General features: G+C 39.6%; 2 protein-coding genes across 4 annotated transcripts; one reads left to right on the top strand and one right to left on the bottom strand.

The window, feature by feature from the left end:
- The first annotated feature begins 4,060 nt into the window (after positions 1-4,060).
- Positions 4,061-14,673, top strand: LOC130716273 (uncharacterized). 3 transcript variants are annotated; one of them, XM_057566485.1, is made up of 8 exons: positions 4,061-9,404; positions 9,488-9,732; positions 9,819-9,960; positions 11,763-11,961; positions 12,105-12,446; positions 12,530-13,254; positions 13,491-14,150; positions 14,256-14,673. In XM_057566485.1, exons 1-7 carry the CDS (start codon positions 4,419-4,421, stop codon positions 14,145-14,147), a joined length of 7,296 nt encoding a protein of 2,431 aa, XP_057422468.1. In that variant the 5' UTR covers positions 4,061-4,418; the 3' UTR covers positions 14,148-14,150; positions 14,256-14,673. The 3 variants fall into 3 exon arrangements, with proteins under 3 accessions (XP_057422468.1, XP_057422467.1, XP_057422466.1); XM_057566484.1 differs by having other exon boundaries at positions 14,253-14,673; XM_057566483.1 differs by having other exon boundaries at positions 13,491-14,673.
- A 2,266-nt stretch (positions 14,674-16,939) lies between these two features.
- Positions 16,940-18,031, bottom strand: LOC130714585 (ethylene-responsive transcription factor ERF109-like). Its single transcript, XM_057564493.1, has one exon. It carries the CDS (start codon positions 17,868-17,870, stop codon positions 17,181-17,183), a length of 690 nt encoding a protein of 229 aa, XP_057420476.1. The 5' UTR covers positions 17,871-18,031; the 3' UTR covers positions 16,940-17,180.
- Between the last annotated feature and the right edge of the window lie 6,057 nt (positions 18,032-24,088).

Below are 24,088 nucleotides of genomic sequence, written 5' to 3'. Positions count from 1 at the left end.
GTAAGAGACCGGTGAATTTTTCCAAAATATTTTTAGCGTACCAAAGACTTTGATCGTCGATAATCTACAGCAAGAGTTTTAAAATACCATCGAGTTTTAAAATACCATCGTCAAGTTACCGATGGTATAGGCCATCGGTAACTAAGATGTCATTTTAAATTATAACGATCCGATCTTGACCGTCAATAAGTTTCTAGTAGTTAATCCAGCCAAAAACATTATTGCCACCAAATTACCAATTGTCTAAGCCGTCGTTAACTTATTTTTTATTTAAAAAATATGTTACTAAGAGATTTTGTGACAATCTTTAGTAAAAACTTGTCGGTGCATTTTTTTTTTGTAGTGAGATGCCTTCTACAATAGTGCGAATTAATATGGATGAATGAAAAAGATGGTTTTACCATTTGTATTAAATTTTAAAGTTAATTAAGAATTTGCCCAACTTTTTTGGGCTTGTGTAATTCTTACTATTTAATTGACTTATGCTATATTTACAACTTTTAAAATAAGACACTTTGTAGCAACAAAGATTCATATTCTCAACTAAAACACATATTTCATTAGGGAATATTGTAGCATTTTTCTTAGGTAATAGGATAAATTTCTCTCAAAATATAGATAATACATGGAAATTAAGAGTTTGAGAGAATAGAGCTTTTGTTTTTTTTTTGAAATCCATATATATATATATATATATATATATATATTAATAAAGAGGGAATAGGACAATGAAGATAACAAAAACCAAAAATCTTCAACCATCTACAAGAATACACAAGCACAATACCCCTATAAGCGATAAGGACCTCCTGAACAAAAGAAAATCCAATAAAGTTGAAGATCTAAACTAGAACTAAAAACCAACACCAAGAGCAACCTAGCCACTCAAGGTGGCCACTACTCCTCAATTTCCTGTGGCAAGCCGCGGATAGCCGCCTCATCCCCACCGTCAAAAGTACAACCCAAAAGTTTGCCAACCATCCACGCCTTCTTAGCCCGTGTCCTATACCGACCACCAGGAGAGTTCTTAGAAGCCAGCAGAGCAGGACAAACTGAGTGTGTGACCGCACTAGAGGAGGAGCATTCACCATCAACAACAACCAAACTCCTACAAGTGGCCGAGGGAAACTGACGGGGTTTACGTAATCTCTTGACCTTTTTTGGACACCCTCTCCCACGAGGAAGAGAAGTGGAAGAGGTCCCGAATGATTCCCCCTCTCAAAGGTACAACTACCAATAGGAGAAGCAGCCTCAAAAAGTGAAATGTCAAGCATGTCCACTACTCTAGCCCCGACGCCACACCCCAAAGCAAGAAAAGAAGAGTCCGTAGCCAGCAAAGAAGCACCATCCGAAGAATGAGGGATAACCAACCGTCCCTCAAGACCAGGGAAACCCAAAAATGAAGAAAACAAATCCAAAGACGGTGGAGGAGGAAACTCACGAGGGATAGATTTCAAAAGTTTAAAGATATAAGAATTAAATACTAGAAAAAACTTATGTCTACCCTCGAAAACACAAAAAGACAAAGGAAGCACTAAAACCGCAGAGCTTCTCTCCACCACCCCTAGAACATCGCACTCAACTGAATCAAGCTTCTCCTTTGCCACCATCAAAGCCTTCCCATCAAACCTAAAATCTACATAATCCACCTCTGCAATGCCAAACCTCGTAGAAGTAACCCACAAATCAAGAGAGGAAGGCTCAACAATTGACAAACCCCCACTCTTTGAAAAAAATTCAGGGAAAAGAAGGAAATCTCTCTCCCAATCATCAGCCCTTTTTACAACACCCTCATTGAAACCCAAGACTTTTGTTGTTCTATTTATCTTCAGAAATAGAACAACATCAGGGATCATGTGGTCAGGATCACAGAACTCGGGAAAAACCTAAAACAGGTCATCATCAAAAGAAGATTTTTGTTGCAAAAGAAGCATGATCACCTGAAAGAAAACAAACAAAACCAAAACAGAAACGCCTCCCCAATTTGCGATTACGTTGAATGAAGACGTTCAGAAGTCTCCTAAACTGAGCAAACAACCCGCACACTTGGTGGTAGCCTACCTCCTATGAAATACCATCGACGAAAAGAATTAAAACATGTCACCCCTCGTTCATCAGCTTAGGAATGCCCAACACACCCGTGTAGGATCCGAAACCCCTTGGTCTGGACCATCAGAATCATCCATTGGCTCCCCAACATCTACCTCATCCCCATCTAAAGGAGACCCATGGCCACCCTATGCGGCTGTATGAGGAGGACCACCGCTTGCAGTTGCGGATGCGGCTGGACGAGGAGGACCACCATTTGCTGCAGCAGAACTTGACATAGAGACAAGACAAAAAACAAAGAAGGCAACAAGAAACAGAGATGGACAGGAGCACAATCAATCAGCTCCGGGAAAGCAAGAAGAATTTTGGACACCGGGAATAGAGGGAAGCCACGCCGCCAGGAAAGAGAGACGCCGGCGTGCAGGAAGCACGGGCAGAGTCTTCAGCCGCGACAAAAACATTCACAAAAGGAAAAAAACAGAGCACTATTTAGGCAAGGATGCTCGTATGGAACCGATTGCTATTGGTCTGAGTTATCGCCGAGGGTCTGAGCAGTCACCGAGGGTTTGAGCTGTCGCCGAGCCACCTTTTTCCAGATCTTTGCCGTCGCCTAAAGGATTCACGTGCTCTATAGCTTGCGAACAGGGAGGAAAACGCTGCACAAATAGGGCTAGAAAGAGGAAACACAGCAAGGAAGAACAGGGTCAGAGGGACATGCTGTCGGAACGACGCCGCAACTTCACCAGGAGCGAGGGTCGCCGCCGCTCAAGATGCTGCATCAGGAACCCTAGCAGAAAAAACCCATGTCATTTTTTTGAGCTTTTGTTGTTGATAAATGAGACATAAGAATTCTGTTGTTGATAAATGAGATATAAGAAGTTTGTTGTTAATAAATGAGATATAAGAAATAATTGAAGAGAAGTGAATTAAAAAAAAATAATAGATACATCATGATAATATAACTGTAGAAATGAAGCTAGGTTTTTTATACATCTTGTGAAATAGATATATAATTCGAAGAAAAATATTGCTTTTATAAAAAATGTCTTCAAGGATAAAAATATTTTACGACATAATATTTTTGAATTCTTATTGCGAGTATATCTTGTAGTTGCTCTCATTTTATATATGCATTCAAACACTTTATGTCCTCTTTTTATACACTTCCAAAGTGTCTCTTAGGATTGTTTTAGTCTCAAAGCCCACCATCCCTCCTTCTCCCCGTCCTAGAGCAATCCACAGGAAAAACCTTTCCGAACCTTTCGAACCCACGAATCCGTCAAATCTCATGAGCCTTCTTTCTAGTTTCCATCAAGAAGGCGATGTTAGGAACTTCTGAATTAGGAGCTTTAGCAAAGCTCAAATTGCACATGGGATCCCAACCCACGCCAATTGCAAAATAAGGTTTTCATTATTCCCGACGAAGCTACCTTGGAGCATTCCTTTGTAAAATAATGTGATCAAATGTCAATTTTTTTTTACATTTAAAATACATTTCCATTGGTCTCTACTTACTTACATTACATACTATTTTTTTATACGTACACTGAAAAAATAAATTACACCCTCCATCCAGACATTGATTATTGAACTTTCTCCTTCCACACTCATATATGCCAAATTTTTACCACGAGATATTTTCCGAGAACTCTTACATATTTACATTGAGTTTAATGGATATGCACTGACAGTGTAAAATAGTTTTACACAGTCATCCAATCAAAGCATGCCACATATGAGAGATTATTACATTTGACTTTAATTTTAATTAAAAGAATAAGATATTTTCTGATTTGGCGGAATTCAATTGAATGTCTGTGTAAAACTATTTTACACTGTCAGTGCATATCCATTAAACTCATTTACATTACCTACTTACTTTGTAGTATGTGAATCTAAACAAAATAATAATAACAATAACTTGAATGTGTGGCAAAAACATAAATACATAGAAGCAAAGGGGTTGAAACATGAACTAGAAAAGCATTGATAGATTAGCTCGTTGTTCATTGTTAACTTAACTCACATTTCTGTTCCTCTTCTCTCTCTCTCTCTCTCTCTCTCTCCCCCGATTACACACACTAGAGTAGGGCTTCTTCTCCTATTGGTCGCGCTCCAAACCTCCGCCACGCTCTATCTTACGCCTCCGGAGGTGACCCCTCTCTTATCCTACACCCCCTTCTTCCCCATTCAAACCCTAATATATAAACGAACAAACCGTGATCGATCGATCCATTTCTCAATTCCTCAACCGTCGTCGTTTCGATCATCGCTGTTAGGGTTCGATTCGATCAAATCAGCGAGTGTGGAAATCTGAACAGGGCTAGGGTTTTCATGCTTTGGCGATTCACACTTGCGGTGCGACTGCGATGGCAAATTCCGGCACCAAATATGTGTCTGTGAATCTCAACAAGTCGTATGGGCAAAGCTCCGGTTCGTTTGGATCCACTCGAGGGGCGGCGCGACCTGCTGTCCATGGCGGAGGAGGCATGGCGGTGTTGTCGAGGCCTCGCAGTTCGCAGAAGGCGGCGGGGCCGAAGCTTTCCGTTCCGCCCCCCTTGAACCTCCCCTCGCTGCGGAAGGAGCATGAGAGGTTTGATTCGCTTGGATCAGGTGGCGGTCCGGCTGGTGGTGCTGGTTCCGGGAGCGGGGCGAGGCCGAGCTCGTCTGGTGTTGGGTGGACCAAGCCGGCTGCGGTTGCGGCTCAGCAGGAGAAACAGCCTTTGTCTGAGGATGGAATTGGAATTGGAATTGGATCGCGTTCTGCTAGCAAGGCGGTTGGGCCGGTAGCTTCTTCGTATGTTCCAGCGGCGGTGCTGAGAGGGGAGGATTTTCCTTCGCTGCGTGCCACCTTGGTGGCTTCTTCGGCATCCGGTCCTAGCCAGAATCAGAAGATCCAGGACAATTCGAGTCAGAAGCAGAAGAATTTGGGTGATGGGAATGTGTCTGTTGGGCAGAAGGATAAGGATGCTGATGGTGATGTGAGTGCTTTTTCTTCGTCTTCACTTGTTGGAGTGAACTCTAGGTTCAATGTTCCCCGCACAGGGAATGTATCTGTAGGTGAGAATGGCAGAGACACTCGCGGCGGTTTTGTTAATTCTCGTGGAGCTAATCAGAACCATGGCAGGGGGAATCAGGAAGAGTATTTTCCTGGTCCTCTGCCTCTTGTTCGGCTGAACCCGAGATCGGATTGGGCTGATGACGAGCGTGATACAGGTCATGGTTTTGTGGAGCGGAGCAGAGATGGAGGCAGGGATCATGGGTTTTCTTCTTCCAAGAGTGATGCTACTTTTTGGGATTTTGATATGCCTCGGGTTGGGGTTTTGCCGCAGAAGCATGGTGGTCTTGGTTTTGATAAGAGGGGACCGCTGCAGGGCAATGAAGCTGGGAAGGTTTCATCCAGTGAAGTTCTTAAGGTGGACCCTTATGATAGAACCGCTGTTAGAGAGGGAAGAGATGTGAATCCTTGGAGGAATTCAGCATTTTCTAAGGATGGGTTTGGTGCGAAAGATGCGGGGATTGAGAGGAATGGTGTTGGTGCTAGGCCATCCAGTGGGAATAGAGATGTAGGAAAGGATAACAAGTATATTCCGGGGCCCCTCAGAGACAATGTTTATGACGATTCTGGAAAGAGGGATGTGGGGTATGGTCAAGGTGGGAAACAGCCTTGGAATAACACGATGGAATCATATGGTGATCGTCGGGATCGTCATGTTGGCAATGAACAAAATAACAGGAATAGAGTTGATTCTGCCCCGAGCTCAGTGTCAAAATCTGCATTTTCTTTGGGTGGTAAAGGACTTCCTGTTAATGATCCTCTGCTCAATTTTGGCAGAGAGAAACGTACTTTGCCAAAGAATGAAAAGGCTTTCTTGGAGGACCCTTTTATGAAAGACTTTGGTGGTTTTGATGGCAGGGATCCTTTCTCATCGGGTCTTGTTGGGGTGGTCAAGAAAAAGAAGGATGTGCTCAAACAAACTGATTTCCATGATCCTGTTAGAGAGTCCTTTGAGGCTGAGCTTGAAAGGGTTCAGAGGATGCAAGAGCAGGAGCGGCAACGAGTCATTGAGGAGCAGGAAAGGGCATTGGAGTTGGCTCGCAGAGAAGAGGAGGAAAGGTTAAGGCAAGCTAGAGAGCAGGAAGAGAGTCAGAGGAGGTTGGAAGAAGAAGCAAGAGATGCAGCATGGAGAGCAGAACAAGAAAGGATTGAAACTTTCCAGAGGGCTGAAGAGCAAAGGTTAGCAAGGGAAGTAGAGAAACAAAGGATCTTTCTAGAAGAGGAGAGGAGAAAACAAGCTGCTAAACAAAAACTGATAGAGTTGGAGCAAAAGATTGCCAGGAGGCAGGCTGAAGTTACCAAGGGTAGCAGTAGTGCTCCAGCTGTTGTTGATGAGAAAATGCCTGGGACAATGAACGAAAAAGATGCTTCCAGGGCAATAGATGTAGGTGATTGGGAGGATAGTGAAAGAATGGTTGACAGAATTTTAACTTCAGCTTCGTCCGATTCATCAAGTGTGAATAGGCCATTGGAGATGGGCTCTAGGTCTCATTTCTCTAGAGATTTATCTTCCTCCTTTGTGGATAGAGGAAAGCCAATTAATTCATGGAGAAGAGATGCATATGAAAATTGGACTAGCTCAGCGTTCTATACACAGGACCAGGATAATGATCACAATAGTCCCCGTAGAGATTCATCAATTGGTGGAAAGCCATTCATGAGGAAAGAATATAATGGTGGTGCTGGATTTGTGTCTTCAAGGACACACTATAAAGGTGGGGCTTCGGATGGTTGTTTAGATGAATATGCTCATGTAAAACCGCAGAGGTGGAATCAACCTGCTGATGGAGATCATCTTAGCAGAAATCCCGAGATAGATTCTGATTTTCATGAAAATTTTGCTGAGAGGTTCAGTGATGGTTGGACACTCAGCCGTCCCCGTGGCAATCCATTTCCTCCATTCCCTGAGCGTTCTTATCAGAATTCTGAATCTGATGGACCTTATGCCATGGGGAGGTCACGGTATTCTGTTAGGCAGCCTCGAGTTCTACCCCCTCCTTCACTAGCTTCTATTCACAGAAGTTACAGGAATGGAAATGAACACCCTGGTCCTTCTGCTTTCCTTGAGAATGAAATACCATATAATCAGGCCACAATGAGTGACTCTGCCCTGCCAACTGGTTATGACAATGGGAATCATGGACAACCTGAGATAGTTGATGCCTTGCAAGAGTCTGCTGAGAATGAGGGCAATATAGTGGAGACCACAAAGAGGTGTGATTCTCAGTCTTCACTCTCTGTTTCAAGCCCCCCTAGTTCTCCAACGCATGATGACTTAGATGACTCTAGAGATTCTCCTGTGATATTGACTTCTGAAGAAAGCAAAAATGCCCCCCTGTCAGCTCCAGAAAATGAATCCATTCCAACACCTGCCCTAGCTGGTAATGAGAATGTAGTTACTTCATCTGCTGTCTCGAGTGGTGACGATGATGAGTGGACTACTGAGAATAACAAGCAGTTCCAGGAACAAGAAGAATATGATGAAGATGAAGATTATCGGGAAGAAGATGAAGTGCACGAAGGAGATGATAATGCTGACCTCAACCGGGATTTTGAAGATATGCATTTGCAGGAGAAAGGATTGCCCCATTTGATGGATAACCTGGTTTTAGGATTTAATGAGGGTGTTCAGGTTGGGATGCCCAATGAGGAGTTTGAAAGGACTCCAAAACATGAAGAAACTAAATTTTTGGCACAGCAAGCTTCTGACCTCACTCTAGAAGAGCATGTACCTTTTGACAATGGGTGCAATGATAGCAAATCCATTCAGCCTGTTGATGATGCCTCTCAGGTGCATCTTAATAGTTCTTCTGGTGTGTTCCATGATTCTGAGAAGCCAACTCCTGAACTGGTCATTCAGCCTAGCAATTCTCATTCATCTGTGGCATCTGAGAGTTTAGGTAATGTGGAAGCTTCTAATGGCCCCTCTACCCATCACAATACACCGACTTCAGTTACTATTGCCCCACACTACACATCTGTAGGTCAAAGTGTTTCATCAAATGTAGCTGCTGCTCCAAGTCAAGCTGAGTTACCCATTAAGCTTCAGTTTGGTCTTTTTTCTGGTCCATCTTTGATACCATCACCAGTACCAGCTATACAGATTGGTTCTATACAGATGCCACTGCATCTGCATCCACAGGTTGGCGCACCCCTCTCTCACATGCACCCGTCACAGCCTCCTTTGTTTCAATTTGGCCAGCTAAGATATACGTCTCCCGCATCACAGGGGATGATGCCTCTAGGTCCTCAGTCAATATCGTATGTTCAGCCTAATATCCCATCTGGTTTTTCTTTCAATCATAACCCTGGAGGTCGAATACCAGTTCAAACTGGTCCAGCTACTTCTGATTCCTTCATTAGAAAAGAGATCAGGCATCATTCTGTTGACAGTCAACCAGGTAGTTCAAGAAACTTATCACAAGGTTCATTTCCAGTTGAGGATGCAGAAAATATGGCTACAATTAAGCATGGCCACACTGAGGTTTCCCATAGTGTTAATAATATCACGAGGACAAGTTTTCAATTGGACAAACAGGGGAGACAAAATGTAGTTGGAAAGAGCAGCAATTCTTCTTCCAATGCTAAAGAACCTGAATTTCAGCCACTTACTAAAGATACATCACTTCATTCAGTTTCAAAAGAGAAAGATTCTATGGAGTCAAAAGCACAATTTCCTGTATCTGGTGGCGGTAGAGGAAAGAGATATGTCTACACAGTGAAAACTTCGAGCTCAAGATCATCGGCTCCAACTCCAAGGGTTAACCGCTCTGACTCGAGAGGGTTTACAAGGAGACCAAATCGGAATATACAGCGCACTGAGTTTCGAGTTAGGGAAAGTACTGATAAGAGGCAGTCTTCTGGTGCTGTCTTGACTGATCAGTTTGGGTTGGATAGTAAGTCAAATATCACCGGACGGGGAACAGGCATATCTGGAAGAAGTGGACCAAGGAAAGCTTTTGCCAATAAATTGGGAAAACAGACAGTAGAATCATCTGGAGAAAATTCACATGGGGTGGATTCTGGAAGCAGAACTGACAAGGTTGATGGAAAAGAATCAACTAAGATTCAGAGCATCTCACACTCTGGACAGAATATTCTTAAAAGGAACTTGTGTTCTGAGGAAGATGTTGATGCTCCATTGCAAAGTGGAATTATACGTGTCTTTGAGCAACCTGGAATTGAAGCTCCTAGTGACGAAGATGACTTCATAGAAGTCAGGTCAAAGAGGCAAATGCTAAATGATCGGCGAGAACAAAGAGAGAAAGAAATCAGGGCCAAATCTCGGCTTGCAAAGGTTTTAATCATACATAGTTTCTATCTGTATATATAACCTTATTTTGTGGTGCATCTTTCTTAGTTGTTTCTGTTTTATCCTAGGTGCCACGGAAAATCCATTCCACTTCACGAAGTACTGTTACCATGGCCCATTCTAGCAAAGGATCCATTTCGACACGAGAAGTGACAAAAAACAGTGATTATGTTGCTGCTGAGGTGCGTGGAATGGCGAAGATTGATGCCTCATCTGGATTTAATTCAAACTTAATGTCCCAAGCATTACCTCCTATAGGCACCCCTCCTTTGAAACTTGATGCACAACCTGATTTAAGATCACAGACAAACAGGTAGTTGCCTACTTTGTGACATTTAATGTGGTTGTCACTGTACAAAGAAACATCAATGATGTTTTTTTTTTTTAATTCGTTTACAGGTCACTTCATACAAGTCTCCCATCAGTTTCTAGTGGTGAAAAGGACCCTGGGTCTGGTGCGATATTTGAAAACAAGAACAAGGTTCTTGATAATGTTCAGACATCTTTGGGCTCTTGGGGAAATGTGCAAATTAGTCAACAGGTTCAAACTTACCCATCCCTCTCTTTTTAAGATGACTATGACAATGGAAATACCATAATTTCTGATTTTCTCATGTGCTTTTACTTTTTACTTATTTAATGTTTGTTTATTTGGATTCAATAGTATGAGAAACATGATTTTGCTTGAAAATGTAACCCCTCTTTTTGTGGCTGGTTTGACATGTATTATGCACGTTAGAATTAGGCAACTGGCTAATACATTATGTTACGACTTAATCAGTTTTGTGGTGCTAGTACTAGTTATAAGCTCATACATCAAAATGTTAGATAACTTACAGTCCATTTGATTTTCTATTATAAACCCTCCATTATGCTCCATAGATGCACCAGTTTGTTGCTTCTGAGTAAAAGTGCATTAGACAGTGTCCCATTATCAAACACTCCATGGTGTTAAAATCAGTGTTGTTAAATAGCGGTTATAGCGCCGCTATGCCCGCTATAACGTAGCGGAAATTCGCCGTGCCGCGATCGTGACGCCGCGACGTAGCGGCAAACGCGATGAACGCAATAGCGCCGCAAAACTGAATAGCGCCGCGACGGGCAAAGCGAAAATAGCGGTGGAAGAGAAGATCACGTGTGATTTTAGGACTTTTTTTCAAAAAGGCACCGCTTGGGAGGTGGGAATCAGCCACCGACTGAATTAATTGTACCCAATTAATGGAAGAAAAGTTTTATAACTTAAAATCTTCACTCTATAAAAGCCTCAAAACCTTTCGAGTTTTCCCTTCTCTCTTCCTACTTCTACATCAAGCTTCTGACCCTCATCTCCGGCAACCCCAATAGCTTTTCTGATGACTTTTCCGGTGAGTTTCTGGCTCCCATCTCTTCACTCTGCCATGCTCTGTTTTTTTGTTTTTTTTTTATTTCTTTCTTTTTCTTTTACGTACTCTTCCGTTTTTTGTTTTTAGCCTCTGTTTACTTTTTTCATACCCTGTTTTCTTTACTTTTCTTTTTCCCTTCCTTCTTTCTGCACATTTTCAGACTCTCTTTTTCTTTTTTTTTCACACTCTGTTTTCTGTTTTTTTCCGTCCTGTTTTGTTTCTAATATCTGTTCTTCCTTTTTCTCGTCTCCCATCATGATCTGTTCTGTTTTTCTTCTTCCATTGTGAATGTGAACCTATGTTTCTAATATTTGTTCTTTCTTCACATCATCTTTTGTTTATTTTTGCCATTACATACAATGTTTTTTTATTTTCTGTTTTTTTTCCCCTGTTTTGTGTCTAAAATTTGTTCTATCATGATCATTTTATGCATTTCATTAGATGTCTTAATTTTATTTATTTTTTGCAACTGTTTTTTACTAGCACAAACAGCACAACAAGCTGTTTTTCTATAATTTTTTTTACTTATTTTAACCGCTATGCGGATACCGCTATTTGCCCGCGACGCTATCCGCTAAATGAAATAGCGGATTTTGGCCTCGCCGCGATATTCCGCGATCGCGATTTGACAACACTGGTTAAAATGCTATCAAACCTTGAACAATTTGGCCTTGTATTGTTAGGTCTTTAAACAATTAGACCTTCTTAGTTAATGCGTACCAGATGAATCCTTAGTGATGTGCCTGGAAATTTCGGATATGCTTTTTCCTTAGAATAGTTTCGTTCTGTTGGAGGGAATGATATGTAGGGTTTATTTTCTGAACCTGGGTTTAAGGGTGGGATGTTTAGGGATCAATATGGCTGAATCTAAAGATGTGAAGCTTGAATTATCAACGCGCACAGACAAATATTTTATTGTTTATCAATATTTATTATGAATCTAAAACTAACTGCATGGCAGGTCATGGCGCTTACACAAACACAACTTGATGAGGCTATGAAGCCTCAGCAGTTTGATTCACAGGCTTCTGTTGGCAATATGACAGGTGCTGTTAATGAACCCAGCTTGCCAACATCATCCATTTTGACGAAGGAAAAAACCTTCTCATCTGTTGCAAGCCCAATAAATTCCTTACTTGCTGGAGAGAAAATTCAATTCGGTCAGCAAATTAATTTTGCATTTAGATTTGCTTAGTCAATCATTTGATTATATTAACTCTGAAAGGCAACATTCTTGCAGTTTAAAATGATATTTCTGGATTTTCAATTGCCCTACTTAAGGATAATTTCTTTTTGTATTCAGGGGCAGTAACATCGCCAACTATTCTTCCTCCTAGCAGCCGTGCCGTGTCTCATGGCATTGGCCCCCGTCGATCATCTCGACCAGATATGCAACTATCTCACAACCTTGCTGGATCAGATAATGATTGCAGTCTTTTCTTCGATAAAGAAAAACATGGTAATGGGTCTCATGGCCATTTAGAAGATTGTGATGCAGAAGCCGAAGCCGAAGCAGCTGCTTCAGCAGTTGCTGTTGCTGCCATTGGTAGTGATGAGATTGTTGGAAATAGATTGGGTACTTGTTCTGTCTCAATTTCAGATGCCAAAAGTTTTGTAGCTGCAGATATTGATAGGGTAGTGGCAGGTAAATATTTTCTGTCATTATTATTATTATTATAGTGTTTGTTCCTCTTGGCAGTATGCTAATAATATGAGTTACTTTGGCAGGAGTAAGTTGTGAGCAGCAATCAGCTAGTCAATCTAGATCTGAGGAGCCTCTTATTGTATCTCTCCCGGCAGACTTATCTGTTGAGACTCCACCAATTTCCTTGTGGCCTCCCTTACCAAATACACAGAATTCTTCAGGTCAAATGATCTCGCATTTTGCTTCTGTTCCCCCTCATTTTCCTTCCGGCCCTCCGTCTCATTTTCCATTCTATGAAATGAATCCTATGATGGGTGGTCCTGTGTTTGCTTTTGGACCACATGATGAGTCTGCATCTACAACCCAGTCGCAGCCTCAAAAAGGTACTGCACCAGCATCAAGGCCGATGGGGAACTGGCAACAGTGTCATTCTGGTGTGGAATCTTTTTATGGTCCTCCAACAGGATTTACTGGACCTTTTATTGCTCCTCCTGGAGGCATTCCTGGAGTCCAGGGGCCGCCACACATGGTTGTTTATAACCATTTTGCACCTGTTGGACAATTTGGTCAAGTTGGCTTAAGTTTCATGGGCACCACTTATATTCCCTCTGGAAAGCAGCCTGATTGGAAACACATCCCTACATCTTCTGCGATGGGGGCTGGTGAAGGTGATATGAACAGTATGAATATGGCATCTTCACAGAGAAATCCTGCGAACATGCCTTCTCAAATTCAACATCTTGCTCCTGGTTCGCCACTTCTGCCAATGCCTTCTCCTATGGCTATGTTTGATGTTTCTCCTTTTCAGGTAAAGTTTTGATTTGCCTTTGGGGATAATTTTTGCAAAGGTCGTACAAAAGTTTCTATGCTTGTTGTACAGTGAGGATGACATAGTTCTTCCTGGAGTTTGTCAATATTATATTTTTCGTTCAATATGGTTTGAAAAGATAATAAAAGACATCAGTTTCTTTTTGGTTTTAATTTATCTGTTTAAGGTGTTAATATTTTTTTAATGTAGTTAAGAAATATGTGAACTTTGTGCAGCCCTCTTCTGAGATGCCAGTACAAGCTCGATGGCCTCAGGTTCCTAATGCACCACTGTCATCCATTCCTCTATCGATGCCATTGCATCAACAAGAAGGGGTACAAAATTCTCAATTGAGCCATGGCCCTTCTGCTGACTCGCCATTAAATGTCAAAAGATTTAACAGTTCTCGAACTTCATCTTCTGATGGCGAGAGGACTTTTCCTAGGGGAGCCGATGTAAATGTTAACCAATTGCCTGATGAACTTGGATTAGTGGACACTTCACACTCCAATGCTGCCAAGACATCAGCACAGAATGTTGTCAACAAGACTTCACCTGTGACCACAGATTCAGATTCTGCCAAGGTTGATGTTCAGAATGGAAATGGCAGCAAAAGTAATAGCCAGCATGCAAATCCTGCTTTCAAAAGTCATCCCTCTCAACAAATTAATGTTTCTAATCAGCAGTATGACCATTCCTCAGGACATGCTAATTATCAAAGAGGAGGTGCATCTCAGAGAAATAGTTCTGGGGGTGAATGGTCCCATCGTAGAATGGGGTACCAAGGAAGAAACCAGAATATGGGCGCAGATAAGAACTTTTCTTCGTCAAAGGTCAAGCAAATTTATGTGGCTAAACAGACTATTAGTGGTGGGGCATCAACAGTGTCATGAGTGGTAAGAAATAACTACTGCATTTCTGAAAACTAGGAAGGCTTTGTTATTGGGTTTGGTATGTAGCAGAAATAAAAAATTTGATTAGCTTTTACTTGGGTGTAGTAGGGCAGCTTCAGTGTTAGATTGAGATTTTTGCTGGCTATAGCAGATTCTACACCTGTGTTCCTGATGAAAGCTGCTGAAGGGATTGATAGCACTTTTGTTGTGCTCACCTGGTTGGAGGGATTGATGGGCTCTGTGTCGTTTTGCAGTGATGAATTAATGAAGCTTGGTTGATCCTTTGTATTCTTTTAATGGCATAAAACCAGGCAAATTATTTATTGGTTTTTGTGTACTGAAAATCAATAGTTCGTCCTCGTATATTCTTTCCATTATTATAAGGGAAGTATCAGTTTTGAGGAATGTTAGTTTACTTTTCTTCTCACATGGATTTCTAGAGTTATAGAACTCATTTTTTTGTCCAATATTGAACTTATTAATGTTCTTCATATGAGACCAAGTAGATCAACTAATAGTTACTTCATTTTTTCTTATTTTTAGTCATACGTCATTTTAGATAATGAAATATTGTGATGATGAAATATAGTTGATGATTTTAATTTAACTATCTCTTTTAATCTCTTAAGGACATTACTGATAAAGGGGAAACAAGTAAACCAAAACAATTACGTCTGTAGTATTGGGAAATGATTTTATCATCTTATACATTTTTTTCACACAAAATTAGGTTTTACGTACTTCTCTCTTTCAAAATAACTTTCCATTTAGAGGAATTTTTTTTTTGTTTCGTACTGTCTACTAAGAATTTTGAAGAAGCATTAGTATGATTTTAGATTAAATAAACGAGGAGAAATAAAACACAATTTAAGGATAAACTAGAAAAATAATTAGTAGGTTTTAGGTTTGTAAGAATTACAGGTCAGCCTATTCTTATATAAAATCTACACCCTACTCTATTTTATATAAGATACAAATTTAGATTAAGTGACAAGAAAATATTCTACAGTTGTATTTAAATTGTTAGTCAATAATTTTGAAAAATATTTTCAATATATTTTAATAAATTTGAAAACAAAAACATCTCGGTCCTCCTCATTCTCTTAATCGCGTTCTTCTTCGTGAATTCACAGTGCAATTTCTACAAATTCCGCAATAGCACTTGACCGGTAGACAAACCATTTATCGAACATGGTCAAACATGCTTGTGTTTTCATTTCCATCTTTATATCCGGTAATAATTCAATTTTAATCTAGATAATTATTTTCTACCTCCAATTTCTAAACTAGACTGTAGATCCACAAAAGCAATGATGGTCACAAATTAATTTTTAATGAGAGAACACAAATGGATGAAGAAGTGAGAGAAAGAAAATTAAGAAATATAGAGTGGATCCGAGGCTACTACAATCCAACGATGTGGTGGAGCACCGTTTTTTAAAAAATAAGCAGCATCTTAAACTGACAGAGCGTTCGTAGAAAACATTAATAAGACAAAGTTCACAAGAAGTAGAAGAATAAGTGTCTTTGGGGATGTGCGATTCACGGCAAAGGGGTGCCGTCACCGGTGGTGCGAGGTGGCATTTGGTCTGATCCTCTGGGGTTTAGGTCACAACAAAAATTTGAGCTATGGTAGTGCCATGGAATTTCATGTACTAAGACGGTGGCCGCCGAGTTAAAGGGAACAAATGTTGGTGGCTATTTGTGGTGAGAAACATTGTTTGGAGATGGATGGGGTGTGGACTCGACATGCACATTAGATGATTTTTTAAATTTAATTCAGTAAAATTATTTTCATAAATTAATGTATCATAGTGAATATGCATTACATTTATTTAAATTTTAAATAATCAGTAATTATTAGTGACAATTTTTTTCATCACTAAATTTTTCCTTTATATAAAATGGGCTGGAGTGTGGATTCTATAAGGATTTGATGGAGTGTCATTCTTCCACTATACCCAAGTAAACTTGCTCCCAATCGCTCCAAGATTCATAAGGAAACAAGAATCCAAGGTATCTAGGAAACATTGTGCCCGATTGAAATGAAGGCCCACCATGACCTCTAACTTCAGCAATACAGGTAATGCTTATAATGAAGGCCCCTCCAAACTTGTCTACCTTACTTAACATGCGATAAGTTTCAAACAAAACTACAACAAGCTGTTGAAATTTTTCCACCGGGTTCTTCTGAGCTCATCTTGAGGCACTATACGGGCATCCTTAAGAGGTGATTCTGTATCAACCTGCCAATTATAACAAAGGTAATTAGTAATTATAAAATAAAAAGTTACTAAACTTTTTTGAGTATTTTTTATCATTTTTATTGCAGTATTAATAATTATATATTTAATAAAAATTAAAATTGGGTGATTATTTAAATAGTTGCATTGAGAATTATATAGTCATTTCTCTCACTTGCATTGTCCTATATATTATATTATAAGATATATTATATTTAGTATTAGATGTATGCATTGTGTAGAGTTCGTGTTGCCGCAACACACGTTGATTTAGTTGGTAAGAACAAACTATTTTCACTTAGAATGTTGCGTGTTCGATTTCTGTTGCCGTTGTGAAAAATGTGTCAGTAGGCGATCTATAAGTACCATTGTAAACGACCGAAAGCTTTCGGAGAATACTTAGATTCTTGATAGTGATCGAAAGCCAAACTTATCCAAATTTATTTTTATCAATTTTTTTTAATATCCGTGTCCTCAGGTAGAGTGTAAATTATGAATAATAACGAGGCACAAAACAAGAAGCTATAAAAGAACAAAGAATTTCCCACAAATACTGAAACTGATATTTTTGAAGAAATTCAGTACGTCAAATCGATGTTCCAAAAATTTGAAACATAAATTTGATTCCTACACAATGCAAAATAACTACTAACTAATATAGAAGAATTAAAAAACAATAATTATTTTGAACTTGGAAGGAAAGTTTAAAACTCTTGAAAAGATGAACTCCATGTGTTAAGCAACTCTTGAAGGATGATGAAACTGAGCAATTTTCTCGAGATAATTCATCTCAGGTGGCCTGCGTTTGAGATGAAGATGATGAAACGTTGTTGGGTTTTGTTTGGTTGTAATTCAACCCTGCACCACCCTGCTTTTGCTCTGCCACCACCACACTCTGCTGCTTCTCTTGTGCAATATTTGCAGCAGCATACTCAGAGAACGCGAAATTGGTCTTAGCTTTCTCCCCATGAAACTCAATGGCAGCTTTATCATACGCCCTGGCAGCTTTCTCCGCCGTCTCAAACGTCCCCAGCCATACACGAGTTGCTCTACGCGGGTCTCGAATCTCCGCCACCCATTTCCCCCAAGCTCTCTGTCTCACTCCCCTGTAATTCTTCTTCTTCCTCCTCATGATCCTCCCCTTCTCCTCCGCCTCCACCTGCTGCGGCCAGAAGAAGTTGCACCCCAGGCAGCCGCTGATCTGGCACACCTGACACGTGTCAGCATTGCGGGACCCACCTGCTCCCCATGACATGGCTCTGCCTCCTAGTACCATTCCTGATTCTAATTCCCCTTGTTGTACTTTGGGACCATCAAGAATTGGGAGATAATCACCATGAAATTGAATAGTGTTAGTCCTCATAGTAGAAGAAGATGATGAAATAACATGGGTAAGAGCTGATACTATAATAGAATTCTCTTGTTCCTGATCAGGTAATGATGTCAATGCTCCCTCAATTGGAACAGGAGGAACAGCCATGTCTACTATAGTATATAATAACAACAACCTAGTACGCTTCTAACTATTAGCAAATACTATCAGTAAGTAGCAATTGCACAGTTACTATAGCAGCACTAAGATTTTTTGTGACCACACCAAGTGGTCCCTTTGGGAGGGAGTGAGTGAGGGAGTGGAAGTGAGTGATGTGATGTGAGTGTTGTTCTTAGATATATGGAGGGAAATGGTATTTATAGTTTGTTATTATTTTTTCTTTTAAAAAATACAGTTTGTGTTGTCATGTGGATATGGTTGTCACGTGTCAGTGATGGATTGTTTGTGTGATGGAAGGGATGGTTGCCACGTGGGTGGTTGGAATGGAGGGAGTATAGTGAGCTACGTGGGACTGTGGGGGGAGTTTGCTGTTTTGCAGGGTAGGATAGGAGATTGAGGGACACGTGGCGTTAGAGGCAAAGGAAGTGGAGAGGGAAAGTGGTATTTTGTATGTTGTGTTGTTGGTGGCTTCATCCATGCTTTACACCTGGGTTGCAACCTTATAGAAGAGACATGAGTGATGAGAATATGATAATTGGTCAGAAGACTTGTTGTTTGAGGATTATGAATGGTCAAGACTCAAGACATATAAAATATTCAACTTATGTTGTTTGAGGATAGGTCATAGGCCTATTACCTTAGCAGGGACGAATCCCAAGTTTTTCCACTTGGCTTTATCATATTCTTGAGGTTCTTATAATTGCATTAGGTGTCTTGAATGCAATCATCTTTGATCTTTCTAAATCTTTTTATTTATTTTTTTATCACATGCATACACTATGGAAGACAAACCTATCTATCTTAATTTGAGGATATTTCTGAAAAGAAAATACACGTAAGACCAAAATTAATCAAACAATTGCTAGTTGAATGATGTAAAAGTATTGACCATGTATTATTCTCAATATGCTTATGCTTGATGTGGTACCTTAAGCCAGCTTAAGACGTGATACCTAAAATGAGTATTTTCAATAATAAAGACTCAATATATCGATTCAAAGTTTGATTTTATTCTATCGTATTAATGCAGCGTTGCATTCTTAGAGACGTGAGATTTGCGAGTTATGTTTTCTGAGTTTTATTCATCCATCAACCATGATAATTTTACGCGCATCTTCATCACCATCATTCGTTTCCACCACTCATTCATTTTTCATTAAAATATGAATTTCATAAGATAAAGTTAATTGATAAGTAACGTAAAATAAAAAAATGTAGTATTTACCTTGAATAACATGATAATAATCTATTAAATTACTCAATACGGGTACCATACAAAAAATGAATTCAGGGTACCACAGAATTTACCTATTCTCAAAGAACAATTTTCTTCAAACAATGCAAAGGTTCAGTTTTGATTATTCAAATATAATCTTGAAAATAAAATGTTTGGTAAATTTATGACACATCTTCTAATTTGACGCGCACATAACTTTTAATACCGAACTCCAAAATATGGAGAAAACCCTTTTCCACAGCTAATAATTTCGCACAAAATGGATCATCCTCACCAACACGACTTGACAAATTCATCAACCAACGCCCATCAAAGTCGCAAATAATACCTCCAACACTCATTTTATTCCGATCCAGGATCTAGTGACTATAAACATAGAGCTCCAACTCTACATTCTCAGTGCTGAGAGTCGCCGCTGTCACATAATGCACAAGTTTCATCGCATCTATAGAGTCTAATTGACAATCCACAGAGTGTCAACCCCGATCCCATGCAACAGTCAAGGCATGAAAAATTGCAAGTAACTCAAGATGTAAAATACAAGAATCATCTAGGAAGCCATAGAACTCACCAAGCCATTGACCTGAGTCACGGCTGAAACAACCCCCAAAACCTCCCCTTTTTCGGATTCCCACAAACACTCCCATCCACATTCACTATGATACAGTTGAGGAACGTCGGAGACCAAGCCACCAAATAAGGGGAACGCGGAGCAAACACTGTCTGCAAGTCAGATTCCATGACAACAAAATTAGCATCTATCTGGTGATATGATAGCCGAAGGTTCGCCATGCACAGAGCATTACGAGCACACCACACCCACCACAACGTGGTAATGGCGGTCGAATCTAAACTGAGAAGAACTCGAAGCCAGGTCACAGCATCAACAACGCGGAAATTAACACTATTAGTGTCGTAACCCCTCCTAGGCCAAATATCCTGAGCCTGAGCACAATCCCGCAGGCTATGTAACACTGTCTTAAAACCTCCACGACAAATGCTACAATCCGCGGAAGAAGCCATCCCGCGTCTGAATCTGCAATCATTCGTTGGGAGAGCATCATGTGCTGCCTGCCACACCAGAATATTACACTTCAGAGGAATTTTTATCTTCCAAATCCAACGCTAGTTAGAAACCTGAAGCGGATTTAACCCCTCCTCAGCCACACGAGTCTGCATAAGCCACGCATAGCCAGACGTCGTTGAATAAACTCCTGAAACATGCCCTTCCCAACTGAAGCCATCTGGAACTCAATCATTGATACGCACTGGAACCTCCTGAATGCGAGTAATCTCCATCGCCGGAAGCGAAGACCAAAGGTGATCGATTCTCCAAGTCCCACCATCCTAAACATCTCGAATACGCAAGAACGTATCATAATAGTGGACGAAAGGGACAGATTGGCACAAAGGATAAGGGGTACACGCACCAAGACACAAACCAGAAAAAGGAAAGACCATCACCGATTTTGAACTCAAAACCAGACCTTAGCACATCCCGAGCCTTCAGAAGAGCCCTCTACACTGGGGAACCAACATTATCATCTGCGAGAAGAAAGGAGCTATTAGGAAAGTGTGTTGCTTTAATCATATTCACCCACAACTTTGAGAATCAAAGAGAAGCTGCCACACATCACTACAAAAAAAATGTTATTTAGTGGGGTTTTTTTTTGCATTTAGTGGGGGTTTTCAACCCCCGCGAGTTACTTAGCGGGGGTTTTAAAAAATCCCGAAGTTACACTCCCCACAAATCATTAGCGGCGTTTTTCAGCAAACCCTGGTACCTGTATATGAATTTAGCGGCGGTTTTTAGTGGGGGTTTTAAACCTCCCTTATCCGCAAGCTTTTTTAACGGGAGTTTTAAACCTCCCTTAAATGCAAGAGATTATTTACAGCCTATAATATATTCTAGGAACATTTTTAACCTCATAATCCAAAATAACAAAATACTTCAATTAAAGAAACAAACTCATAGACAACTTACAATCCAAAATAACCCATACACAACTTTCAATCCAAGAAAGCCTATAGCTAGAATGTAAAAAACAATCTTTGAAGCCAATTATCAGATCACAATATGAAGTTCCTGAGTCATGCTAAAAGAAAGTTCAGATTACAGGAACTCAAAGGTTACAAATTTCCTATTACTCTATCAAGATGAATATTCCAAACTGAAAAATATAGACTATTAAGTTCCGCTCGGTTTTCTTTGGAGTTTGGATTTTCTTTTCTTCCCTTACATGCTTTGCTTCTCTTCTTCTTCCTCATTTCATTATGGGGTAGGGGTTGGTAAAAAAACTAGATAGATACATTATACAACACCTCATCAATCATCATCTAAATATCAAGCATAAATGTATCATGAACCAACCTGAATAACATTTATAACTTGCTTGGTTGCCCATCCAAATAGAGTAATACCAATTAGGAAAGAAATCAATGATATATTTTGGAGAGTACTGCATACAACCTGAAAATGAAAACTTGAGAAACTGAGATTATAGCAAGAAACTTTCTAGAAACCTTTCAGATAAGTAACAACAGTAGAAAGTAGAAACAAAGAGAGAAAATTTACATCCATCAATTTCCCTGTTTGAGTCTCTGAAAGATAAAACAGAGTTAAGTAAAGAACCTTAACTCCTGGATAAGAAGCATGTGTTTATTGGATGCACTACTGGTCTTAATTTCTTTCATTCTCAAGGTATATGCTATTGCTTACAGCATAGGTCGGTACACATCTTCTATAACAGGTAAAAAAGGAAGGAAAAGAAAGTAAGCTTAAAATGTAAATTTAGTTGGAGAACCACTCTAGTAACTGACAAATCCTACAAATTGAGCTAAAATTAGCAGAGACTATAGAAGAAGGGGCAAGTGACTGTTTCCTAAGATGGACATAAGATGAACAACACACCAAAAATCTAAACTTCTCAAAGCATCTATCTCATTTTTCTAGAGAAATTACACTAAAACCACTTCAAAAGTCCATCTTCTAAAGTGTCATGATCTTATTTATTTATTTATAAATTATGCTATGATTATGGACACACAATTTTCTCTGCAGCATCCTAGGCCTTCTTTCTTTATTTCAGTTTCAACTTTGTCAGTTACTATTTTCACTCGTTCAAATATCAAAACCAATCCATTCATTTGTTTTTTAATATTCTCTTTTCCCATTCTAACTAGTATAAATATATTTCCACACCCCTCACTCATTGCCACCCCCCATAACAACTCTCATTCTTGCCTGCTCTTATCTTCCTAGAAGTAACAACCCTCACCAATGTTTCAGAACTTCATCCTACTTCACTAGTTTAAACGAACTCCAAATAGATGTTTCATTCTCTAACCTATATAGTTCGTACACTTTAGACAACCAAACATGTCTAGGATAAAAAAATACAACCTATGGCTATCCTCAACTTTCTCGCATGATCTATCAATACTTCAACCTTCACTGTTACACTGTCCCTTTGAAATGCAATTTACATGTGAATCTGGATAAAAACAAAACGAATTGATACAAACAACCATTGAAGATTGAAGAAGAAAGAAAACTGATGTCATTGAAGTAGATGCACTCCAGAACAAGGATCATAGGAATCTGGTCTATATTATTTTTACTGTGTAGTGCACACAGGCTAAGATGCTAATTAGTCATAAACTCATAACGCACCACTAAAAGCATATACATATTCTACTCAGCAGTATTTATTTCTCCCAAGGAAGATTTGAAAACGATACATGGTTTAAGAAGAAAGTGTTCAAATGGCGAAATTAAATTTCACCAAACAGTCAGTTTATATAAATGAGTTAAGCTCAAGTTTTGCAGGCTAACCATTAAAAGCTCATTAATATCTTGTGTGTATGTAAGTTAGAGAGAGAGAGGGGGGGAGAGGGCAAGAGAGATAATAATTTCAGATAAGAAAAAGGGAATAGATAATAATTCATTCCAAGATTGTTAAGAAAATATGACACATACCTATTGCTTCAACATTCCAAGATGGTGTACTCACGGGGTTCTTCGATGGTGGGGCTTTTTGAGAGACTTCAGGAGCTGATTGTGAAGAAGCTTCAATTGATGATCCAGACGCTGATTTTTGTGGGTTGTGGAAACGCTTGAACCTTGACATGACTGCATAAACAAAGCAAAAACCTATCAAGCAACAAAATGATTAATAGCTCAAAATGACAGTACCAATCAGTTCCCAATAACAGTATAAAAAAAATTATGCTTCATAAAATATTGAAATGATAAGGAAAATGTGTTCTTGTAGTGCAATAGAGATTGCCTTGAAACTTATTCCTGCCTAAAACACAGTTAAAAGGAGAAAACAAGCCATTAAACATCAACAAGAACAAGCTCTTATGGGGAGCAAGCAAAACATAATACCATCACTGTTTATAGAAATATAAAATAGAGATATGCAGCTATAAGGGATAATCCCATTTATACTGGCTACAAACATCACCAACACAAGACTTGGAAAAGTAAATATAAATACTAGTGTGCAACGTTCTTCTATAACAGAATATGCAGCTGATGTCAATGCTAGATGCTGATATTAAACAGAATAAATGATTTTATACTATTCGCTTTGTTTCTAATATAGGAATTTTAGTAGCTAAAAGGGGTTCCCCATTCAGATTCAACTTGAGTATTTCATTGAAAAATTGGGATTGATCCAAGTTATCAATCGTATGAAACAAGTCAACACTCCCAGAAGCCAATTGAAACTGGAAAACCTGTATTCACTTCCACAGTTTTACTCGATCATATCATACCAATCCAGCCATAGATATTCAAGTTAAGCAAACGAAATCGACTTACCTTCCAGCTCCTAAGCTCCTAACAATGTCTAGGTTCCAGCTCCAGAGAATTTCTGCCTAATTTGTGATTCCAAAGAGAAACAAAACTCAAAATCAGAAGCAAAATTGAAACTCATACGGAAGTGGAGTTGAGTTCTTACCA

This window comes from Lotus japonicus, chromosome 4 (genome assembly GCF_012489685.1).
Source record: "Lotus japonicus ecotype B-129 chromosome 4, LjGifu_v1.2".
Lineage (NCBI taxonomy): Eukaryota > Viridiplantae > Streptophyta > Magnoliopsida > Fabales > Fabaceae > Lotus > Lotus japonicus.
The sequence above is the reverse complement of the archived record's forward strand: the minus strand, read 5'-3'. Positions and strand labels throughout refer to the sequence as shown.